The following is a 23106-nucleotide window of genomic DNA, read 5'->3' as shown; positions in this document are numbered from 1 at the left end:
GGTCAGTGATCCCCATTTGAAAGCTGGAAAGACAAATAATCAAAAAACTGTAAGAAATAAATAATGAAGACCAACTGAAAAGTTGCTTAGAATTGGTCCTTCTATAACATACTAAAAGTTAAATTAAAGGTAAAGCACACCTTTAAGTGTCTTGCTCCTGATGGAGGGGACTTAACCCCATGGTCCCTGTGTCCCCCATAGGACTAAAGAGAAATGGATTTAACGGTAAGTGAAATAAATCTCCTTATCAAGCTTGCTTGAACTGGTATAAAAAAGAAGGTTAAAATATTCTAAGATGTAAATGTAGGCTTACTTTTCCATCAATATTGCTTCTAACGAAAGACACAATGATGACACTTTTGTCTCTCCCTTGATATTTATCTACTGTATTCACTTCCACGGCACTCGCTGACAAGGAGTTGAAATAATTAGAGATAACTTTAAGTTGCTGACGATATGGTGCTATGATCCCAATGTCTGAGGGTCTGCAGCCAGCCTTTGTAGAAACAAACAACAGATATTAGGATGACACACAAATCGATGTAGTATGTATAACATGCCAATGAACAACCTTTTTGTAAAGTGACACACAAACTAGCCAGCACTATATGAAGGATAACAAATAATTAAAAATATATGTATAGCACAGTCACAAACATTGAGAAGCTACTGTATAACAAAGATGACAAAATTACAAAGTGTGTGATTGACAGGAGCAGCTAGGAGCATAATTATATTCCCAGATATTGGGGGGGGGGGGGGGGCTCTAAAAAAGCTTGCTGTGGGGACCAGTAACTTCTAGTTATTCCACTGCTTTTACCCCTACCAGATTTCACCACACTGAACAATAACTGCAAAGCACTACCCAAGCAGTAGCCCATAAGGGCTGAGCAGCAGGTTCAACCTTCTCAGGCCTACTTTTATGCAGTGCCACAACACCATCTTTGGTCACTTTCCAATGGCTTCAGCTGTACAGGACCATACGCTTACGCAATACTGTCAAAGAGTATAAACATGTGAAAAGAAGCACTGTCTGGGGAACAAGCTCAATGAATGTAATCACTGGGGGATGCCAGGCAATTAGGCATCCCTCACAAAGTAATTTTCACAGTGATAAACAGTGATATAAAATGCAGCTAGAAAACAGACCTTTAGAAACAGCTTTGTCAAACAGAACACCAATTTAGCTTCTATCCAGTTGCTTATTCCACCCTTCTCTTCAGTTTCCAGGGCTGGAATCTAGAAGTGGGAAAAAAAGCATTGGTGCAAATGGCCCTTACATATGTCTTTGGCTCATGTCTGCAGATATAACACAAGTGTATGTTAAATCACCAGAGGGGGGAGAATACATACTTTTTCTGTATTCAGAAAGCACACAGGGTTACTTGGCTCCAATACATCTTTAATCCACATTGATTCCTGGCTCTCTCTGAACTCCAGCTCCAGAAGTAACGTCTTAATATGAGGTAGCTTAACCACAGCGTTAGATACACGATCAGAGGCACACTCCAGCCTGCCTTCATACACCAGCTTGTTGCTTAGTGCCATAATCTGACTAAACAGCAGATCAACATGGTCAGCGACAATTCAATGATATATTATCCATAAAATAAAACCACTTGTTTTAAGTAGACTTGGGAAGTAGATTGTTTTTCAGAGGTAAAAACAAAAAAGAGAGAAGAAGGTTTCTATGTAGTCCCTGTTAAAAAAAAATACCGGTTCAGCATTGTATTTAGCAGAATAAGAATAGGGAGGATATATTTATATTACTCTTTCTCCCCCTGTGGGCACTGAGGTAATCTAATAGCTATTCAGCAAATCATTCATCTCACTAGGTTAGGACAATGTCAATTGTTCCAAACACTGGAACAATGATTGATGTTTAAAAATATTGTTAGTTTTGCTGCCTTTAATAAGCCTTGACTGTTTACATTATGACAATGACAAGTTGACGAGTGGGTTGTAAGAAGTCTTTGGCTAGAAATGCAGTGTCAGAGAACATTAACTATACAAGCGGGGAAAATAAGTATTGAACATGTCACGATTTTCTCAGTAAATATATTTCTAAAGGGCTATTGACATAAACTTTACACCAGATGTAGGTAACAACCAAAGTAATCAACACATACAGAGAAATCAAAACAAATAAGTCCATAAGTTAAGTTATGTGTAGTAAAGTGGAATGACACAGGGAATAAATATTGAACATGCTTACTGAAATGTATTTAATAAGTAGCAGAAAAGCCTTTGTTAGTAATGTCAGCTTCAAGGCGCCTCCTGTTTGGAAAAACTAGTCGCATGCATTGCTCAGGTGTGATTATTGCCCATTGTCCATTGCCATTGCCCAACTGTCTTCAAATACTGAATGTTCCAAGGGCCTCTTCTATGAACTCTGATCTTCAGTTCTTTCCATAAATTTTCAATTGGATTCAAGTCGAGAGATTGACTGGGCAATTGTTTTATTTTCTTTCTCTGAAACCAATAGAGAGTTTCCTTGACTATGTGTTTGGGATCAATGTCGTGCTGAAATGTCCACCCTCGTTTTATCTTCAGCTGGTAGTTGCCAGAAGATTCTTATCAAGAATGTCCCAGTGCATTTCTCCATTCATCCTTCCTTCAATTATATGAAGTGTGCCAGTGCCATATACTGAAAAACAGCCCCACACCATGATGTTCCCACCTCCTAATTTCACTGTTGATATGGTGTTTTTGTGGTGATATGCAGCACCATTTCTCCTCCAAACATGGTGTGCGCAATGATATCCAAAGAGTTGAATTTTGGTCTCCAGACTATACTCTCCCAGAATTTCATTGGCTTGTCCAAATGTTGTGCAGCAACTGTGGAGTCATGTGTGATGAACGTACATAGAGGCCATGTCGGTTGAGTGCATTACTTATTGTTTTCTTTGAAACAACTGTACCTGCTAATTCAAGGTTTTTCTGAAGCTCTCCACGAGTGATCCTTGGCTCTTGGACAACGCTTCTGATTACTGTTTGACTCCTCTGTCAGAAATCTTGCAAGGAACACCTGGTCATGGCCGGTTTAGGGTGAAATAATGTTCTGTCCACCTCCAGACTATAGCCCCAACAGTGCTCACTAGAACATTCGGAAGCTTAGTTAGCTTAGCTTACTTCCATTAGGAGGTACATTATAGGACAATCAACATGTATAGGGCAACCAACAAAATGGCAAAGGGTAAGGGAAGGAAAGTGAAGAGCAGTAGAATCGTGATTCTGGAATGATTCAGAACATTAACCACAACATTAAATAAAGTAATAAGAGAAAAGTGTACCTATTCATTCGATATTGCACAGTCAACTGCACTACAGCCTCTTGATTCCTTTCCAGCCGTTTAAAAAGGCTCTCACTCATTCCCAGTTCTCTAATTAAGAAAAGTAGCCAGAATGTGAATTATCAGCAGTTTCATGAACCCACAGCCAACAATAAAGAATCACATACTACTAGCAGTAATACAGGAATTTCTTAAACTACCTATCTAATAAATAAAATGGTGAAGATGACCATATGGCAAATAACACATTTTTCATTTATAGAAGGCACTGTATTTGCACTTGACACAGTACTTCTACTAGTGATGATAGATTTGAAACCAGGCTGTTTTTGTAGACAGGAAACAGATTTTTATTTTTTATTATTATTAAAGATTCTTTAGTTTAAGACCAACACCTCTCATTTTTCTGAACTTTAAGGGAGTGTTATACAAGTCCAACTTAAACGCTGTCTGTGCAGTATTCAGGAATTAAATTATGAACATGATGAAATATATGCATACAAACGGTATTCCAATTGGACAAGCTAAAAAGAACTATGGAAGGCCCTCACATCACTGATCTTTGGTCAGTACATAAATCCGTCAACTGCTCAGTTTATGGTACTTCCGACTCTACATTAGTTTTTAATATACTAATGTATTTTCCATGTTGATTTAAAGAACACAACATAGAGGGTATTTTATCACTGCCAAAGCTCAACGATGTTAAAGCTAAGATGGTGCCTGCTTTTGGAAACAAACCAAAGAACTACTGGCAAGGAAGCTGGCACACTACCCTACTGGCCATCCAAGCCTTGTACTGCTAACATGAATAAGGATACTGTTTGAATTTGAGTCTAAATCTATAACTAAGCCGACGTCCTTGTGGCTTTTTTATTTAATTTATTAAAGAAACTACAAACATTCCTAAAACTTAAAGTTTAAACAAAAGACAAAAAAAATAATAAATGACAAGGTTATAATAGCTCAGCTGGATTTCACAATAGTGAGATGCCGGCGCAGCCCTTAGGTATCTTTTCCATGGACTGGTGCAGTTTTCTCCTAACAGGAGCACAGGCCCAAGGAAAAAACCTTAGCAATAATTTTGGCAAACCCAGTGAAACAGACTTAACACATCCTTTAAAGCATTGATGGTGTATCAGCTGCCCAAAGGGACCCAGAAAAGATGGTATTTTTTAGGATACCTCTGGAACAATAGCAATGTAGCTCTTATAGCTAGTTTTCATATATCTGCAACCTTGTTATATGCCCAGGGATCAGACCAAATATTAAGCTGCATAAGGGGAGCTTGAACCCCAAAAGCCTGATTGCTTTGTTTAATTTATACTAAATATGTTAGTAATTACTGCAAATGCACACATATAATGCAATGGCAATTTTTTTAGCAATAAAATGTTATCAAAGAAAATGATGTAATTGTTTTGTGAAAAAGTTTTGTGCCCATTTACCATTATACAAACATGAGATCATAAATGAAAAATGAGTAAAATCGATCACTGTCCATAGCCACACTAAGTTTTGTGTGTTAAGTGCTGATATAGTGCTGGTCTTGGTACCAGCTTGGACTCCTTTGTAATTTTAGTACATATAACATCAATAGGAACAATTCAAGGGGCTATGAAGCCAAATTTGCCTAAAGTGAAATTCCAAGCAACTTTCCAATAAAACATAAAATTACAAATCTGTAATGATTCTGTATGTAATCTCTCCTGAAATCAGTTTCTGTAACTTTTTATTCTCTGCACTAACTGCTGGTTCTGTCTATTGAAACAAAAGCCAGCTCTCCCCTAGTCAAGATTCAAATTCCCATAATGCCTTGTATGCTTCTTTACATCAGCTGGCTTTGCTACACTGTTTCAAGTCAGAACCAGGAGGTGCAGAGAACAGAAAAAGGACAGATTGATAGTCATTTCAATACGAAATTACACTTACAAATAATATTACCATCCAAATTCAAAAATACAATGCAATTATAAATGCCTCTGAGCTTTATTTTACCTTGCTTCTGCACTTTGCACTAGTGGAGGAAGTTGTTGATGGTCACCCACTAGAACAAATCTGTCGGCAAAGAACAATGGGCCAAGGCAAATTGGCTGACTAATTTGGGATGCTTCATCAACAATGCAAAAGTCAAACCGCCTTCGTGTAAATATCGGATGATTCACACCCATACATGTTGTTGCAACCACAGGCTGGTGGGGGATAAAAAAAATAGTATAAAATCTGTAAAAGATTACACAGAAATGGCATGCCAAAGTTTTATCATCACTGAGTATATCCTCCACAATGTAGAGAATTCAACTGATTAAAATAATTATTGTTTAGATGCTAATATAAAACTAAAGGCTGCCCCCAGACTGATTTCTTTAACTCATTTTTAAATAAACAGACATGTACAATAAAATATGTACTGCAGTCTGTGTACACGAATAAAACATTATTCTTCTGGCTCTTTAGTTTAGTGTACAGGGTAAAGACTTTAGGACTTTCCTCAAATGGACTCATACCTGACTATTGTAGAGTTCTTCCAAAGCACTTAAAGATTTTATTGACTTGGCTTTGCAGATTTCTTCTTCGCTGAATTCCTGAACATCTGGGTGGAGCTTCTGTGTTCGTCCTAAGCGCAGAAAGCCAACTTGGAATTTTTTTAACTTCAATAAAATGTTATCTACAGCAGAGTGTGTGTAACTGGTTAGCAGGACACTGTAACCACAAGCATACAAAATTCTCACCTTGAAAAAAAAAAAGACAGTGAACAATATGATATTTTCACAAAATAGAACAATAACTTAATATATTTATAGTACAGTAGGGAGAGATGGTGCCTATAGTAGCAGTGGGATAATAGCTTCTGGGAGGGAACTGTGGCTGTGGGATAGCAGGTATAGTAGGGAGAGATGGTGCCTATAGTAGCAGTGGGATAACAGTCTCTGGGAAGGGACTGTGGCTGTGGGATAGCAGGTACAGTAGGGAGAGATGGTGCCTATATTAGCAGTGGGGGGGATAATAGCCTCTGGGAAGGGACTGTGGCTGTGGGATAGCAGGTATAGTAGGGAGAGATGGTGCCTATAGTAGCAGTGGGGGGATAATAGCCTCTGGGAAGGGACTGTGGCTGTGGGATAGCAGGTATAGAAGGGAGAGATGGTGCCTATAGTAGCAGTGGGATAATAGCTTCTGGGAGGGGACTGTGGCTGTGGGATAGCAGGTATAGTAGGGAGAGATGGAGCCTATAGTAGCAGTGGGGATAATAGCCTCTGGGAAGGGACTGGGGCTGTGGGATAGCAGGTATAGTAGGGAGAGATGGTGCCTATAGTAGCAGTGGGATAATAGCTTCTGGGAGGGGACTGTGGCTGTGGGATAGCAGATGGAGAGGTGATGCCTATAGTAGCAGTGGGGATAATAGTCCCACTATATTATAGTTATACAACTTTTTAGTTTAATTGAAATGTGTTGGCCTGTTTACAATTTGAGGGCACAATATGCTTGAGGGCACAATATGCTTGAGGGCACATTTTAGCTTGGTCTCAGTAGCTTCAGTGTTGCTGCTAGCTCAGATCACACATTCTGATGGGAGGGGGAGTGAGTTCTTATGAATTCTTATGGGAAACAGGAGCAAGAGAAGGGAGGGAGGAGAGAGCTGCGCAGACTCCAGCCCTGGGAATGAAGGAAGTATGATACCAATGAACATGTTTACAAAAAAGGAGACAAGATACCCCGTGTTTCTTTTGATAGAGGACTCAGTGCAGCGTTTCTGTGAGTGCTTATGGCTGTACTTACTTAGACCTTTCTGATAAAGCTTAATTAGTTTTTACCTTTCCTTCTCCTTTAAGGCTATGCTGTCTCTTTTGTTTGCCTAAGTTTACAGTTCCTTTACTATGCCTGTGGGATCTGTGAGTGCCTGCTGCTTCTCTATGGGATGATCCTCTCTCCCCAAGATGCTGATCTGGGGAATGTGCACCCAGACCCCACATTATTACTTAGTGGCTGTGCACTAAATAGTCCTTTTTGCTATATGGCTCAAAATGTATGCTTATTTGTGCACTTTTCAACTGCATAATGAAACTGCTTGCACATACGGTAGTGGCACAACCCATACTCTGGGTCACAATGCTCAGAATTTAAAAGTGCAAGGAAAGCCTGTTACCTATGATCATCAACAAGACATGAAGTACAGGTTTTTAAATGCAAAGTGCTTACCAGGGTACATATTGTAGTGGTTTTCCCAGTCCCTGGCATGCCAACAATAAGAGTGTAGTCTTTAGAAAGAAGAACACGTTTCATTGCCTGCTTCTGAGGTTTGTTAAGGCCTGCAATGTAAATGAGATTTGCCATGAAACAGACACAACCATCCTGCTTAGGTTTTCCTGTTTATAAACCATGTGATGAACCACAAAGGATAAGTCTAAACTCCAAATATCCAGACCAAGGCTAAATCATATCACCTAGAGTCATGGGAAAAATTAATTCCCCCTATGTAAAAACTTTTTTAATATATGCAGGCAAAAACAAGGAAAATCCGACATTGCAAGCATTTATTAAACAAGAAATAAATAGCATTTCCTTCTGAGGAAAAAAGTATCACCCTATCACCCTTAACTAATGAGTCAAGGCAGAAAAACCTTAAACAGGTGTAGTCTCTGACATTGGCTGGGAGAAATTTTCCAGTCGCTCTATGCACAATTTTTCAGATGTGTGATGTTTGGGGGGGGGGGGGGGGGGGTGAGATTCTTGCATGCACAACTGTCTTAAATCCCTCACAATGAGATTTAGACCAGGGATTAAACTTCTGACTCTAAAGATATTGCATTGTAACTAGGAATTATTTTTCACTGGGCACAGTATTTTAAAGGTATGACACAAATGTCTTTCATCACTGTGGGTATCACCCTTTATCTGCATTGGAATTGTATTTTCCCTTGCTGAAATACCACTTGGGTCTGTCAGCTATTGGAAGCAGATTATGTTTCACTTCATTATAACCAGAAATACAGAACACAAATATCTGCAACAAGAGAGTTTACCCCATTTCCCCCACACATTAAAGGTGCACTGGTGGCTTTAGGAGATAGGTTAGGCTCGCTGTTACAGATTTGCTTGTCCAGGGAAGAAACGCCAGCTCCATTAATATTAAGAAATAATTGGAGGTGCAGTTGTGGACTTTTTATTGCTACTCACTTCAGGACAACTTACCTTTAACCATAACTTTTAACCATTTATTTTACAAAGTATTTTGACATCCTCTTTGTCCAACAATAGCACAACAGTTGAAGTTGATTACTTAAAAAAGGACTTTGACACCAATAGGACTTTACCAGAAATGTTTTAGATGTTTCCAGCACAGATGGTAAAGTGCATTAAAACAGTAAATATTACTGAAGTATTACGATTGCACCGGGAATAACTAACTTTAAAATGATAATAAATTTGATGTACTGCTAATGTACAAGACTTTAGTCACCTTAATTGTATAAAATGAATTATGGAGTGATTAAAAACAGATACCTTTTAAAATGTTAGCAACAATATCCTTTGCATCAGATGGAAGAACAGAGCTTAAATGTTGAACAAAATTTGGTTTGCTAAAGTCGATGATCAGTTTCCGCAGTTTGTCACTAAGAAGCAAAAAAAAAAAAATAATTGTTCCTTTTAACTGAATACATTGTTACATATTACTGGCAACATTTTCCCTTTTAAGGTTCCAGTATTTCTGATACACACAGAAATTAAATATTGGTAAATAAAGCCTTGTAATTGCAAAACAAAACAATAGTTACAAACAGCACTACTTAGTGATGGGGAACAAGTTAAACATAAGGTTAATGGACAGAACTGGAGAATTTTCTTCATGGTATGTTTACTTCTAATAATCCAGATCAAGTAGGCTTCATTAAATAGGAGGGCATTATAAAGCAAGTGAAGCTTTAAAATGAGTGAACGTCTTATAGGATATGGAAGAATCTTAAGACAGTTGTAAATAATAAATAGAATCAGAGACTAATTATAAGCTAAAATTGGATAGTAGGCATTTAACTTAGAGTAGCATTGTGGGGGAAAGGGAGTCAAACTAAATTAAAGATGCGCAAACATACCTTACAGGTGAGTTCTCCATTAGCCTTGATAAGTTTCCAAGATGGGACTCTAAACCACCTCCTCCTTCTTCATGATCAAGCCTAAATAACAAATCCTCAGGAAGCTTGCCAAGACTCCTAGCAAAGATAAACAATGTTGCCACAACATTTTTAATTAATAATCGTAAAAAAAAAAAATTCAAAATCAGAAAGTACATCAGGTGGGTATGGGTTTAGCCCTTTCCCTGCCAACAGCGTACGGGCGTACGTTGTTGCAGGGAAAGAGCTTATCTGCCAACAACGTGCGCCGTACGTTGTTTGGCAGATAAGCATTCTCTCTGCAGAAGTGGCATGTGCCGCTTCGGCAGAGAGCTTCTAAGCATGACAGCCCCCTGGGCAACGAGCCAGGGGGGCTGTCAGGCAGGCCCTGCAACGCGATCGTCGCAGGGCCCCCCCCCCCAAGCAGCAGACGCATCGCGTCTGCTGCTCTTACCTGCCGGCTCCCTTCTGCTTCCTCTCACGCCCACGCGTGTTCACGCGAGATGGAGGACAGGACTGCAGCACCAGGACCAGGCAAGCTTCAGGACAGGTAAGGGTGATTTTTCTTTGCATTTATACACATTTATACACACTTACATACATTTACACACACATACAGCACACAATTTTGCATTTATTTATTTTTTTGGTTTTTTTTTTTTTGTTTTGCACACATATACACCTATATAGACTTTTATACACCTATACACACTAATATACACACTTACACACTGTCACACAACTTTTACACATGTACACACATGTATACACAAATATTTTTTATTTATTTATTTTTTTAAATTTTTTTTTACCACTTTGTTTTTAGTTTCTTTTTCTTAAAAACTGTTTATTATGACAGCGTGACTATTGGATCAGATATTCTGACCACTAATTACACTGTTGTGTGACTTATTTTGTTGTTTCACTAATTTGCACAATTTTTGTGGTTTTATTGCATTTTTATCCCTGTATTAGTATTCCTGATCTGTTTTTAGCGTAGCTTTGCCAGGTGTAACTTTTGTGTAGAAAAATAACTTTACCTATTTTGAATTCCTCAGAATGTGTACTTTCCAAAAATATATGGTTTCCTGGGGGTCTCTGTATAGTTTGGGGGTTTTACGACACATAATGCGTTGACAGGGGGCTCTGTATGCAAAAGCTGAGTTGGCAGGCGAGAAATGCATGTGCGCTATTTTCATTTTGGGGTCAGTGAATACCACAGACTTTGGTATATCTATGCATATTGGGCATCAAACTGTTCAGTAGACCATAGGTGTTCCTATTTGGGGTGACTTGCCCTTGTACGCAAGAAATTGTGTGAGATAAATGTGGCAAACTGCAACATTTTTAGGCGATTTTCTGAAATATCATAAAAACCACTAACTTTAGAAAAGCTTTGCGGCTTGGTACTTTGGTGTAGAAAGGACTCTTTACCCATGTTGGATTTGTCAGAATGTGTAATTTCCAAAAATATATGGTTTTCTGGGTTTTTCTGTATAGTTTGGGGGGTTACTGCACATAATACACTGACAGGGGGCTCTGTGTGCAAAAGCTGAGCTGGCAGGCGAGAAATCCATATACGCTATTTTCATTTTGGGGTCAGTACATACCACAGACTTTGGTATATCTATGCATATTGGGCATCAAACTGTTCAGTAGACCTCTGGTGTTCCTATTGGGGGTGATTTGCCATTGTACGCAAGATATTGTGTGAGATAAATGCGACAAATTGCAACATTTTTAGGCGATTTTCTGAAATATCACAAAAATCAGCAAACTTAGGAAACCTTTGCGGCTTGGTACTTTGGAGTAGAAAGACATGGATACCCATTATAGATTCGAGGGAATGTGTACTTTACAAAAATATATGGCTTTCTGGGGTGAGTGTACTTTTTTGTAGCATTATCCCACATAAAGGATGTAAATGTGTTGATTTTCTGAAATGACGCATCATATGGGGATATGTTCCCATTGGGGCCCCTACATGCCACATACTTAGGTAAACCTATACAAACTGGGCATCAAACTGTTCAGTGGACCACTGGCATTCAAAATCAGGGAGTTTTATCTTGGTACCTAATGCTATGTGGGAGATAAGATGCTGCAAAGTGGAAGCTTTGAGCGGATTTTTGGAAATGTCATCAAAATTGCTAACTTTAGAAATGCTTTGCGGCTTTGTACTTTGGTGTAGAAAGACATGGGTACCCATTTTAGATTCGGGGGAATGTGCACTTTCCAAAAATATATGGCTTTCTGGGGTGAGCGTACTTTTTTGTAGCATTATCCCACATAAAGGATGTAAATGTGTTGATTTTACAGGAGCAGAAATGATAGATCATTATGGGGTATGTAAACATTGGGGCCCCTACATGCCACATACTTAGGTAAACCTATACATATTGGTTATCAAACTGTTCAGTGGACCACTGGCATTCAAATTCAGGGTGTTTTATCTTGGTACCTAATGCTATGTGGGAGATAAGATGCTGCAAAGTGGAAGCTTTGAGCGGATTTTTGGAAATGTCATCAAAATTGCTAACTTTAGAAATGCTTTGCGTTTTGGTACTTTGGAGTGGAAAGACACGGGTACCCATTTTAGATTCGGGGGAATGTGTACTTTCCAAAAATATATGGCTTTCTGGGGTGAGCGTACTTTTTTTGTAGCATTATCCCAAATAAAGTATGTAAATGTGTTGATTTTGCAGGAGCTGAAATGACAGAAATGATAGATCATTATGGGGTATGTTCACATTGGGGCCCCTACATGCCACATACTTAGGTAAACCTATACATATTGGTCATCAAACTGTTCAGTGGACCCCTGGCATTCAAATTCAGGGTGTTTTATCTTGGTACCTAATGCTATGTGGGAGATAAGATGCTGCAAAGTGGAAGCTTTGAGCGGATTTTTGGAAATGTCATCAAAATTGCTAACTTTAGAAATGCTTTGCGTTTTGGTACTTTGGAGTGGAAAGACACGGGTACCCATTTTAGATTCGGGGGAATGTGTACTTTCCAAAAATATATGGCTTTCTGGGGTGAGTGTACTTTTTTGTAGCATTATCCCACATAAAGTATGTAAATGTGTTGATTTTGCAGGAGCTGAAATGACAGAAATGATAGATCATTATGGGGTATGTTCCCATTGGGGCCCCTATATGCCACATACTTAGGTAAACCTATACATATTGGGCATCAAACTGTTCAGTGGACCCCTGGAGTTCAAATTTAGGGTGTTTTATCTTGGTACCTAATGCTATGTGGGAGATAAGGTGCTAGAAACTGGAAGCTTTGAAGGGATTTTTGGAAATGTCATCAAAATTGCTAACTTTAGAAAAGCTGTGCGGCTTGGTACTTTGGAGTAGAAAGACATGGGTACCCATTTTAGATTCGGGGGAATGTGTACTTTCCAAAAATATATGACTTTCTGGGGTGAGCGTACTTTTTACTAGCTTCATCCCACATATAATGATGTAAATGTGTTGATTTTGCAGGAGCTGAAATGACAGAAATGATAGATCATATCTGGGTATGTTCCCATTGGGGCCCCTACATGCCACATACTTAGGTAAACCTATACATATTTGGCATCAAACTGTTCAGTGGACCCCTGGCATTCAAATTTAGGGTGTTTTATCTTGGTACCTAATGCTATGTGGGAGATAAGGTGCTGGAAACTGGAAGCTTTGAAGGGATTTTTGGAAATGTCATCAAAATTGCTAACTTTAGAAAAGCTGTGCGGCTTGGTACTTTGGAGTAGAAAGACACGGGTACCCATTTTAGATTCGGGGGAATGTGTACTTTCCAAAAATATATGACTTTCTGGGGTGAGCATACTTTTTACTAGCTTTATCCCACATATAATGATGTAAATGCGTTGATTTTGCAGGAGCTGAAATGACAGAAATGATAGATCATATGGGGGTATGTTCACATTGGGGCCCCTACATGCCACATACTTATGTCAACCTATACATATTGGGCATCAAACTGTTCAGTGGACCCCTGGCGTTCATATTTAGGGTGTTTTATTTGGTTACTTTATGACCTGTAGGAGATAAGATACTATAGACTCGAAGCTTTGAAGCGATTTTTTAAAAACTTCAAAAATTTTGATAAAAACCTGTAACTTTAGGAAAGCATTGTGACTTGATAGTTTGGAGTAGACAGACAATTGTGCCTATTCTGGATTCCCCAGAATCTGTTCTTTCCAGAAATGTGTAATTTTCTGGGATAAACCTTCTTTGAGTGGAAGTTTTGGCCTTGAAATCTAAAGTATGCAGCTATGTGAAGCAGTGCTTTGGAAATTTGGTAGTGTACTGCTGGGAGTTTTTGACCTATACAAGTGAGAAATCTCCATAAAACTATATATATTTGGTATTGGCACGTTCAGGAGACATGGGACATTCCAAATCAGTTGTATTTTTGTGCATAAAATAATTTTTGTTTCTGGTATATGTGTTTATATTATGGAAAATATGATTTTTTTAAAAAAATGTATACATTTAGAAGCCTATATCTTGTTACAGAATTGGAATTACACCAAAATTCTACCATATTTTGAAAGCTTAGTTTGTCCTGAAAAAAACAATATATTGTTTTCCTGGGTAAACTAAAAGTACCCCAGAGGAAAGGCCCCTAAAGTGAAACAGTGCAAAATGTTCAAAAACTGTCTGGCAATACAAGTTCCGCATTGACCAAAACGGCTGGCAGTGAAAGGGTTAGGGACACTGGTTTCTGCAGTCCCAGGGGATAACCAATTGACAGCACTAGCATCTGTCATAAGCAGTGAATTTTGCACTTTATGGAAATGGTAAGTGGCTGTTGGTAGTGACAGATGTTTCTTCTAAGGTGTATGCCCTATGCAGGTGTCCACACATATTAAGACCAGAATTTTGTATGACAACACATAGTTCGGCCTTGTGATTTAATATTGTCAGGAAACTCCTCTGCAACTTCTAATAGGCTGATATTTTAAAGACGGGGTACATTATTCAAACTGTAAGTACAGTTTAGTTATTGTTTATTTTAGAATAAGAATAAAGGGTAGAGCAAAATACACAAAACTGAATGGGTCTGGAGATTTGCAGAATGCATTACCTGTCCAAAATGCAAGTGATGTTGTTATGTTTGACTTCTTTTATGTAGCCACTTGACAGAGCAAGAAACTTATCTTCTCCACTTACTACAACTCTATCACCTGACATTAAGTTTGTTGCAGGCACAGTACCAGATTTACGCTGAAAGGAATGTAGATGTTGCCCATCAGAAATGGTTTGTACAGGTCCAGTCCTAATAAGGTTCCCAATGCACTGGCCATCTTCTTCTCTGAAAATGACATCACCAAAACGCTGGTTAGAGTAAAAGAAACCATCACCATTTCTCAGTTGAAGTACTACAATGATGTCTGAAAACAGCTGGTGTGGCTTCAGTTCCATAACCTAAAGGTGGCCATACACAGGCCAATAGTAGCTGCTGACTTGGCCCTTCCAGAACAGGTTGGCTGCTTACTGGCCTGTGTATGGGGCACCGCCTGGCAGATTAATGTCTGTTATCTGCTGGGCTGTTTGTGACAATTAGCTCTCACATAACAGGATTTTTCAATTATGTAGTCTTTGTCAATGTGTCACACAGACCCACAGTAAAATCATTGGACCAGCGCCAACCATCAGCTAAGCCAGAATAAGATAAAGATTTTTAAATGAAGTTGGGCTGGTAGAGAGGTCTGCAGGCAAACCATATAATATGGTGGTTTCTAGGGCTGGGCGATATACCGTTTAATACCGAATACCGGTGTTTGTTTTTTTAAACTATATTCATTTTTCAGATACCGCAATACCGGGGTGTCAGGGTACTCACCCGTGCGGCCCGGTCTCGCTCGCCTCCTTGCGTGCGCGCGTCCCATTGTTCGCGGGACGTTGAGCACGCGCGTCCAGGTGCGCGTACGTCAAAGCGCACGTACATGTCAAAGCGTGCATGTCCGTGACGCGCTGACGGCGCCGGTTCTGCGCATGTGGGGGGGGTATTTAAAGCTATCAAACGCCTCCTCCTGTGCTATTTTGTCTGCGGCCTTGCCTGGGAAACTAAGCCTGCCTGATTTACCTTACGACATTCTGTCGCCGATCCTTCGCTTGCCTGACTCTGATTTTCAATACTGCAGTAATTATTCTATAATTTATTAGGAAATGGGGTTAACACCTAATCATGCATGGAAAAAAAAAATACCGTCAAATACAGTGACACCGATATAATTTTGAAAAATACCGTGATATAAATTTTTGGTCATACCGCCCAGCTCTAGTGGTTTCTGCTAATAAGCCCCTCACAGGAGTGTAGTAAAACATAACTATTTACTGGGCATTGTAGACTTATTCTATTTATTTATTGCAGTTGCAAACCTTTCAGAAGATGACATCATCCATATATTTTTGCGTCCCATTTTTGAGTCCTTGGAATTTCCCTCCAAGGTGCACATGAGATACCACAGCCTAAAGTATTGCAAATGATCCTTATTTAAATGTTCTGTTTCCTTCTGAACAACTGGAATCATTTCAGCAGGAATGTAACAATTCTCAATTTGTTGCTCAACAGATCTTAAAGACAAACAACAACAAAAATGAAAAATTAACATATTTCTCTCTGGCAAAAAATACAACTGACACATAGTGGTATTGTGCATAAAGTTACTAAAACATACTAGCAAATACGTAAGATGGCCAACTTAATTAACGTTAACCAGAATATGGCCTGCCATAAACTCACTTTATTTAAATTTAGAATTCACTCCGTTATAGGTTTGAATTTTATAGGGACTATGGGCTGATATATGAAAGTATGGTACATTTTAAGAATAATTTAAATAAAGGTGGTTGTACATTGAGAATATTCCACTAAGGAAGCTGCCCACTGAACTTAATAAGAATTCAATGCCACATGCGATTAATAACCTATATTGTGTAAATTTTACCTACTTTTTATCTTAGATATTCTATCTAGGAAGTATAGCCGGGAGACCAATAATTGCTCTGTATTTCTGTAACTTTGCTTAGAGATAGGGGAACTAATACCAAACGGTAAAACTGCAAATGAGAGTTATAGATGACCCACTAACTCTGGTACGGATCTCTTCAGAACTTTAATGTTTAGCGCTAGAAAAGCTCTAGTAATTACATAGGTGTACAAAAAGCCTCCTTCTCTAACTGGCTGGACCTTATCAGATATTCAAATATATATAGATGTATAAATTTGATGAGATCTGGGCAGTTGCTAACTCCTCAACTTTGATTAGGATTATAAGCTTTACGGAGCAAGGATCTCCTTCCTCTTGTCTTATGACACTTTGCTTTTAATCTTAATGTAACTGTACTTTGTTCTGTTAAATTAATAATTATTCTGCTGTACAACGCTGCATACAAAAGTATATAAATAAAAAATTATACATACATTTGGTTCTAACTCACACAATTTTTACATTTGTACTGTGATGTACTGTAAATTCAGAAATGCAATTATTATGACAATATTTTTATATATATAGGAGAGGAGAAGCAGGCACTCACGTCACAATAAGGTCACAGGTGCCTGGGTGCAGTATGCAAAATCGTATAGTACAAAAGAAAATAGATGCCGCACTCTCAGGTCTTAGTGGAAAATAAAAAAAATTTTTTTATTGTGTCAGACTAACGTTTCGGCTTTCCACAGCCTTTCTCAAAGTGAACAAACATTACAGCAAACCTACTCATAAACCCAAAATGATGTCATGTGCTGTGCAATTAGTGATTCCCCACCCACTATGTGCAAAACCAAACATAGAAACTACTAAAAAATATTTAAAAAATTAACAACAAAGAAAAAGACAGAGCAGATACAATCATCAAAAAAATAATAAGGATTCAGTGCAAAGAATAAGAAAAGGAACAGAAAGAACAGAAATTACCCCCTGTCATAGCTGAACTGCATGCATATATATATGGTCTGTAAGCAGAGTTAACACCCCATGTAAAATGGTCAGCTTTAAAGGGTAACCTTTACATAAGCTTACCTGCTATAAAGGGCACAGTTCCGCATCTGTGAACAAAACTTGCAGGCTTGTCTATCAGCAATCAAGGCTGGCAGAGAAGCTAGAGTGATTTCTTTACTTCCATTGTCTGATTTATGTACAACATTTGTCAGGTAATAGGATAACTCATTCCTTATTTTTAATAACTCTGGAAAAAAATAAAGTACATTTTTAGACTGAATAAATGGCTTGCCCCACCACTTAAAAGAACCCAAATATGAGCTTCAATGATATACAGTTGGCATCCTTGCCAAAATATCTGTCATATTCCCATCTACCTTAAAGCTACCATACATGACCAACTGAGAGATGCATATTTTGTAGTCTGGCCATCAACATTATAAATATTTGTGCGTTTTTGCTTGTATACTTTTTTGTTGAAATCATTCAGTAATTTCACCATTAAGTGATTTTTCTACAGAACCAAATATAATCCTTACCTCTCCTATCAAGTCGATTTCCAGGTACAGAGTACATGTTCCCTGTCTTTAGATATAAAAGTAAACCAGCTTCTGGATCTTCTCGCCTCTCCTGACTTAAAAGAGTGTACAAAACAACCTGTACGAAATAAGGCAGTGTACCATGATCTCATCAGCAGACATTAGTACTGGGGGAGACACAGTACATTATGGCATCTTTAGTGAACTAAATCCTGTTTAGTCAGGTGACTGATGCAGATTATTTATTCAAATCACAAAAAAGAAATCAAACAGGAAAATGTATTTAACAGCAATCACTGATTTATTTATAAACTTCCCCAGGCAAGCAATATTATGGCACATCGGTAGCACTATACACTAAAAATGAGCAGAGAAACAATTGCATGTAGTTGCTCCCACCAATGTGCCCCAAACACCACAGCTCCCTTTCACTATAATGGGAAGTGTATACCCCCTTCTTACAATTACTACTTGTTCAGCCATCTTATGGTTCTCTGGCTAATTTAAATGCATCCGCTAAATAAAGTTGTCAAGATTTAATTTAAAAAATGATAATATTATAATATACCGTATATACTCGAGTATAAGCCGATCCAAATATAAGCCGAGGTACCTAATTTTACCTAAGAAAACTGGAAAAACTTATTGACTCGAGTATAAGCCTAGGGTGGGAAATGCAGCCGCTACTAAATAATAAAAGGACACTCAGCGTAACCCCCTGAGAACTCTTCATAAATATATCATGTTGGCAGCTGCAGATAAGGGAAAGGTGGATGGAGGACCCTTTGACCATCCTGCCTTTAAGAGTTACAGCACTGCTGATAACTTCAGGGAAAGAAAAATGCTACAGTAGCAGACAAAAGCAGGTTATTCTCCCTCTTTATGCAGCACCCATTCTCCCTCTGTATGCAGCACCCATTCTCCCTCTGTATGCAGCACCCATTCTCCCTCTGTATGCAGCACCCATTCTCCCTCTGTATGCAGCACCCATTCTCCCTCTGTATGCAGCACCCATTCTCCCTCTGTATGCAGCACCCATTCTCCCTCTGTATGCAGCACCCATTCTCCCTCTTTATGCAGCACACATTCTCCCTCTGTATGCAGCACCCATTCTCCCTCTGTATGCAGCACCCATTCTCCCTCTGTATACAGCACCCATTCTCCCTCTGTATACAGCACCCATTCTCCCTCTGTATACAGCACCCATTCTCCCTCTTTATGCAGCACCCATTCTCCCTCTTTATGCAGCACCCATTCTCCCTCTTTATGCAGCACCCATTCTCCCTCTGTATGCAGCACCCATTCTCCCTCTTTATGCAGCACCCATTCTCCCTCTGTATGCAGCACCCATTCTCCCTCTGTATGCAGCACCCATTCTCCCTCTTTATGCAGCACCCATTCTCCCTCTTTATGCAGCACCTGTTCTCCCTGTGTTCCATGTACACTCCCTCAGTATGCCGACGCTCTCACGCTCTTCCGCTCTCCCTCTGTATGTAGACTTGACTCCATGCAAGCACCTCCTCCATGGACGCGCGATGTAAAATGCCCTTTCAGTTGACTCTATTTCATTGATCCAGCACCTCGCCAGCCATCAGGTGCGCAACTTACTCTAATTCATATCCAGAACCGGGAATCTGTTGCGCACACACGTCACGTACCTTTCCAGCGATTGGTTGCGTTGCACGTATCCACCACACACGTCACGCGCATGAGGGGGGGGGGCTGGATACGTGCATGCGATTGCGACAGATGCCCAGGGCTGGATATGAATTAGAGTAAGTTGCGCGCCCGATGGCTGGCGAGGTGCTGGATCAATGAAATAGAGTCAACTGAAAGGGCATTTTACATCGCGCGTCCATGGAGGAGGTGCTTGCATGGAGTCAAGTCTACATACAGAGGGAGAGCGGAAGAGCGTGAGAGCGTCGGCATACTGAGGGAGTGTACATGGAACACAGGGAGAACAGGTGCTGCATAAAGAGGGAGAACGGGAAAGTAAGTCAACGCTCGCAAGCGAGCGCACGGCCGGGAGAACGTAACTACCGTATATACCCGAGTATAAGCCGAGGGTGCCTTTTTGAGCACATTATTAGGGCTGAAAAACTCGGCTTATACTCGAGTATATACGGTAATCACAAAGCAATTATTCAACCACTGGGGTATTTAGTAGCTTACCTGACTCCTGTGTTCTATTGAGTTTGACTCTTTGCCAGTTTTTAGCTCAAGAGGCATAATTTTCAAATGAGATTTGGACTTCTGGTGTATTTTTACCCTAGCAGTTACATCAATTTTGCCCTTTAGACCAAATCTTGGGGACCAAATATTTTCCTCAATGTCTAGAAACTCTGAAACTTTAGTTGCCTCTGTGGGGTCTCCAGCTGTTGGTCTAAAACACAGTAAATGGCTGATTAGAAAGAGGACATAAAACAGCAAAATTAAGCATATGTTTGAAATGAGATCAAAAATTAACAAGACAAACTTCTAGCCCACATTTCAGTTACCCACATCATACAATCCGGCACAACAGTAAATAATTCTAACCTATACCAGAACCTGCCCCTACTCAATCCCACAGGAGTCATCAAAACTTTGTTTTGCAACTACAATAGGTTGCAGATAAAACTTAGTCCCTGTGAAAAAATGTATAATGAAGCAGTAGAATTCTTAATGAATCAGATGAAAGTGAATGTAGGACTGGCCAGACCAGGGATGACTGACATAGTTGGCCAATATATGGACAAATAATTCCTGTTTTGTTTAAAGGGAATGGCATTTTTGGTATCTTAATGCAAAATCTTTTAATGTCCTGACCATATTGATAATGGGTAAGTGCAGAAAATCTCTTGTCTTTGCCTGTATTAATTTTGTAGCCCCACTCTCATTGCCCCCATCCCTAAAGGTTTAAAATTCAGTGGTAAGCACAACCTCTGTTTTGCTACAGCACCTACAATGGATCCTGGCTCTGCAGAACAAAAAAAAGGACTGGCATTTTATAACATTGTATCTAGATACACAGCAGAAAGGAAAACAATTAGACCTCTTCAGATACTCTAAACAGTCATGTAAAGTTGAAATATTCCGCATGTGATATACTGTACATGAGTGCAGATTGATTATTGGGTACTGCCTACCATTTAAGTGAGTTCAATAAACATCATATTCTACTAATATATAACAAAGATGTAATATAACGGAAAGGACCCTAATTACAGATTAACTTAAACTGGAGAACTACAGACAGCAGAACTACAAATGCTTACACACAAAAACTTTACCTGGTAACATTTATCTGGTGTTGATTGAGAGGATGTGTCATGAAATCAATTGCCCACTTAGCGAAGGATGGAAGATATTCTTGTACTTCTCCCATAACATCAGTTTGATTTAATTTTAACTGATACCTGAAAGACAAAATACATTTTTAATAAAAAATAAAATAATTATTAGTAAACAGGCACCATTTGAAATGCTCATAGTTGGAAGCTATAGACAGTTTGTAGCAAAATAAATCACTGAATGCAGCCGACTTGCTGGGAAGGAATAGCCCCTACAATTATAGACGCTGTTTGCACAAGGCACAGAGTGTGAGCTTTGATCCTCCAAAACTGTAATAAGAAATTCAAATATTGATTTATGTATCAGTGAGAGCGGATAATGCGATAGAAAGAAAACTAAGCTTCTTATGTATGGGGTTAAATCAAAAATGCTCTCAGTTGACAAGGTTAGGTTGAACCCATCTGCAATAAAACTTACATTTCTTTTAGATACTTTGGCCCATGAACTGTGTGATGGGCAAGCTCTTGCAGCACACTGTCAGTAAACCCACGTGTTGTTGCTCTTTGAAAGATATCATGAAGCATTGTACCAATAAGCATTTGACGGGATCCTTTATCACAGACCTTAATATAAACAAACAAATTATGAAGAAATAAAAAGTATCAAAGTGCCAGCATTACAGAAAACAAAAAACATACAATAGAATACAGCAGAAACCATGTCTCATTTGCTACTATACAACAACTAAGTATTATCATGCCAAGGTATGCAAGACAGCGGATACTGGAGTTAAAAAAAAAAAAAAACTAGTGCTACAATTATATTGCAAAAATAATACATTTACAAGAAAAAGGCCATGGTGCAAAACTAGCAATTCAGTTTGCCCAAGTTAGGTTGCTGGATCACATGACTTAAAAGAAGTACACTTTAAAAAAAAAAACATGTAAATTGCTCAGGGGAGATTCTCCATGCACCTTTGCAGTTTACACAATTTTTTTTTAGTTTCCGAGCTATTTAAGTTTTTATCAACTGCCAATATAATGAATTCTGTAACAACGCTGACACCTGGTGGTCAGTTTCTTTAACGGTAGATTCAGAAATATATGTTTAGAAGGAAAACAGAAAAGTGTTCTGATGTTGCTTTTCTCAGGATTGAGATGGAAAAGGATATGTGAAGATATATGAAGTTTCTGATTTCTTTCCTGAGCAGAGTAACATCAGAACACTTCTCTGCTTTCCTTCTGAATGTATATATCTGACAGTACATTCAAAAGAACTCACCAGCAGGCAGCACTGTTGTTACAAAGATACTGGCAGTTAATAAAACCTGAAAAAATAAATAATGTAAATTGCTTAAGTGTTTAGAAAAGCACCCTGAGCAATTTGACATAAACTTTTTTTTTTTTTTTTTTTCTTTTTAAAGGTGAATTAAACCCTAACCACAGGCCCACTCCAAACCCCTCCACTGCCACCCTCCAAGCTCCCTCCTGAATTAACTATTCTCTTTCAAAGTGTCCCTGTGTGCTAACCTGCAATAAATGTGCAAAGCTGCACAGCTGAATTCAAAGGTGCCATCTTCCCGTCTTTTTTTAGTCCCAGGGCGTTTTGACCCATAGTGCCACCCTGTGACAGCCTAGGTATGCAGCCCCCTCCTGTCCCCTCCCCTCATAGTTTTTTTGCACTGGAGGGGGCTGAGGGGGGGGCACATCGCTGAGCGCAATAGTCTTCTCTGCACTATATTAAGTTACCAGGAACAGCTTTTTTCAGGGGTGCTTTCTCAATTCATAGCAGAGGCGCCCCTGCCTAGTCTATATCATTAAAATGACAGAAAAAATAAATTATTGGTGTAATATACATACAATATAACAATAACAAAAGGGCAAACCTTATTTACTGGTAATATAGTGTCTCTTTGTCTTGCAATTTTTCCCTTA

The 23106-nt window shown here is 39.0% G+C and overlaps 1 protein-coding gene across 1 annotated transcript in view; it reads right to left on the bottom strand.

Moving 5' to 3' along the window:
* The window catches only part of dna2 (DNA replication helicase/nuclease 2), a 31409-nt gene that overhangs the window by 4727 nt on the left and 3576 nt on the right, over positions 1 to 23106 (bottom strand). Inside the window, exons 4-19 of the mRNA XM_002935970.4 lie at positions 21650 to 21795; positions 21172 to 21297; positions 20072 to 20282; positions 17900 to 18017; positions 17442 to 17607; positions 15799 to 15993; positions 14501 to 14728; positions 9383 to 9499; positions 8796 to 8905; positions 7491 to 7600; positions 5801 to 6025; positions 5292 to 5485; positions 3294 to 3383; positions 1354 to 1555; positions 1150 to 1239; positions 314 to 496 (exon numbers count right to left, since the gene is read on the bottom strand). Of these exons, the coding sequence (XP_002936016.2) occupies positions 314 to 496; positions 1150 to 1239; positions 1354 to 1555; positions 3294 to 3383; positions 5292 to 5485; positions 5801 to 6025; positions 7491 to 7600; positions 8796 to 8905; positions 9383 to 9499; positions 14501 to 14728; positions 15799 to 15993; positions 17442 to 17607; positions 17900 to 18017; positions 20072 to 20282; positions 21172 to 21297; positions 21650 to 21795 (2511 nt within the window). The remainder of the gene's footprint in view (positions 1 to 313; positions 497 to 1149; positions 1240 to 1353; positions 1556 to 3293; positions 3384 to 5291; positions 5486 to 5800; positions 6026 to 7490; positions 7601 to 8795; positions 8906 to 9382; positions 9500 to 14500; positions 14729 to 15798; positions 15994 to 17441; positions 17608 to 17899; positions 18018 to 20071; positions 20283 to 21171; positions 21298 to 21649; positions 21796 to 23106) is intronic.

This window comes from Xenopus tropicalis, chromosome 7, assembly GCF_000004195.4.
Source record: "Xenopus tropicalis strain Nigerian chromosome 7, UCB_Xtro_10.0, whole genome shotgun sequence".
In the NCBI taxonomy this organism is placed as follows: domain Eukaryota; kingdom Metazoa; phylum Chordata; class Amphibia; order Anura; family Pipidae; genus Xenopus; species Xenopus tropicalis.
Note: the sequence above shows the minus strand (reverse complement) of the source record. Positions and strands in the feature narration are given on the sequence as shown.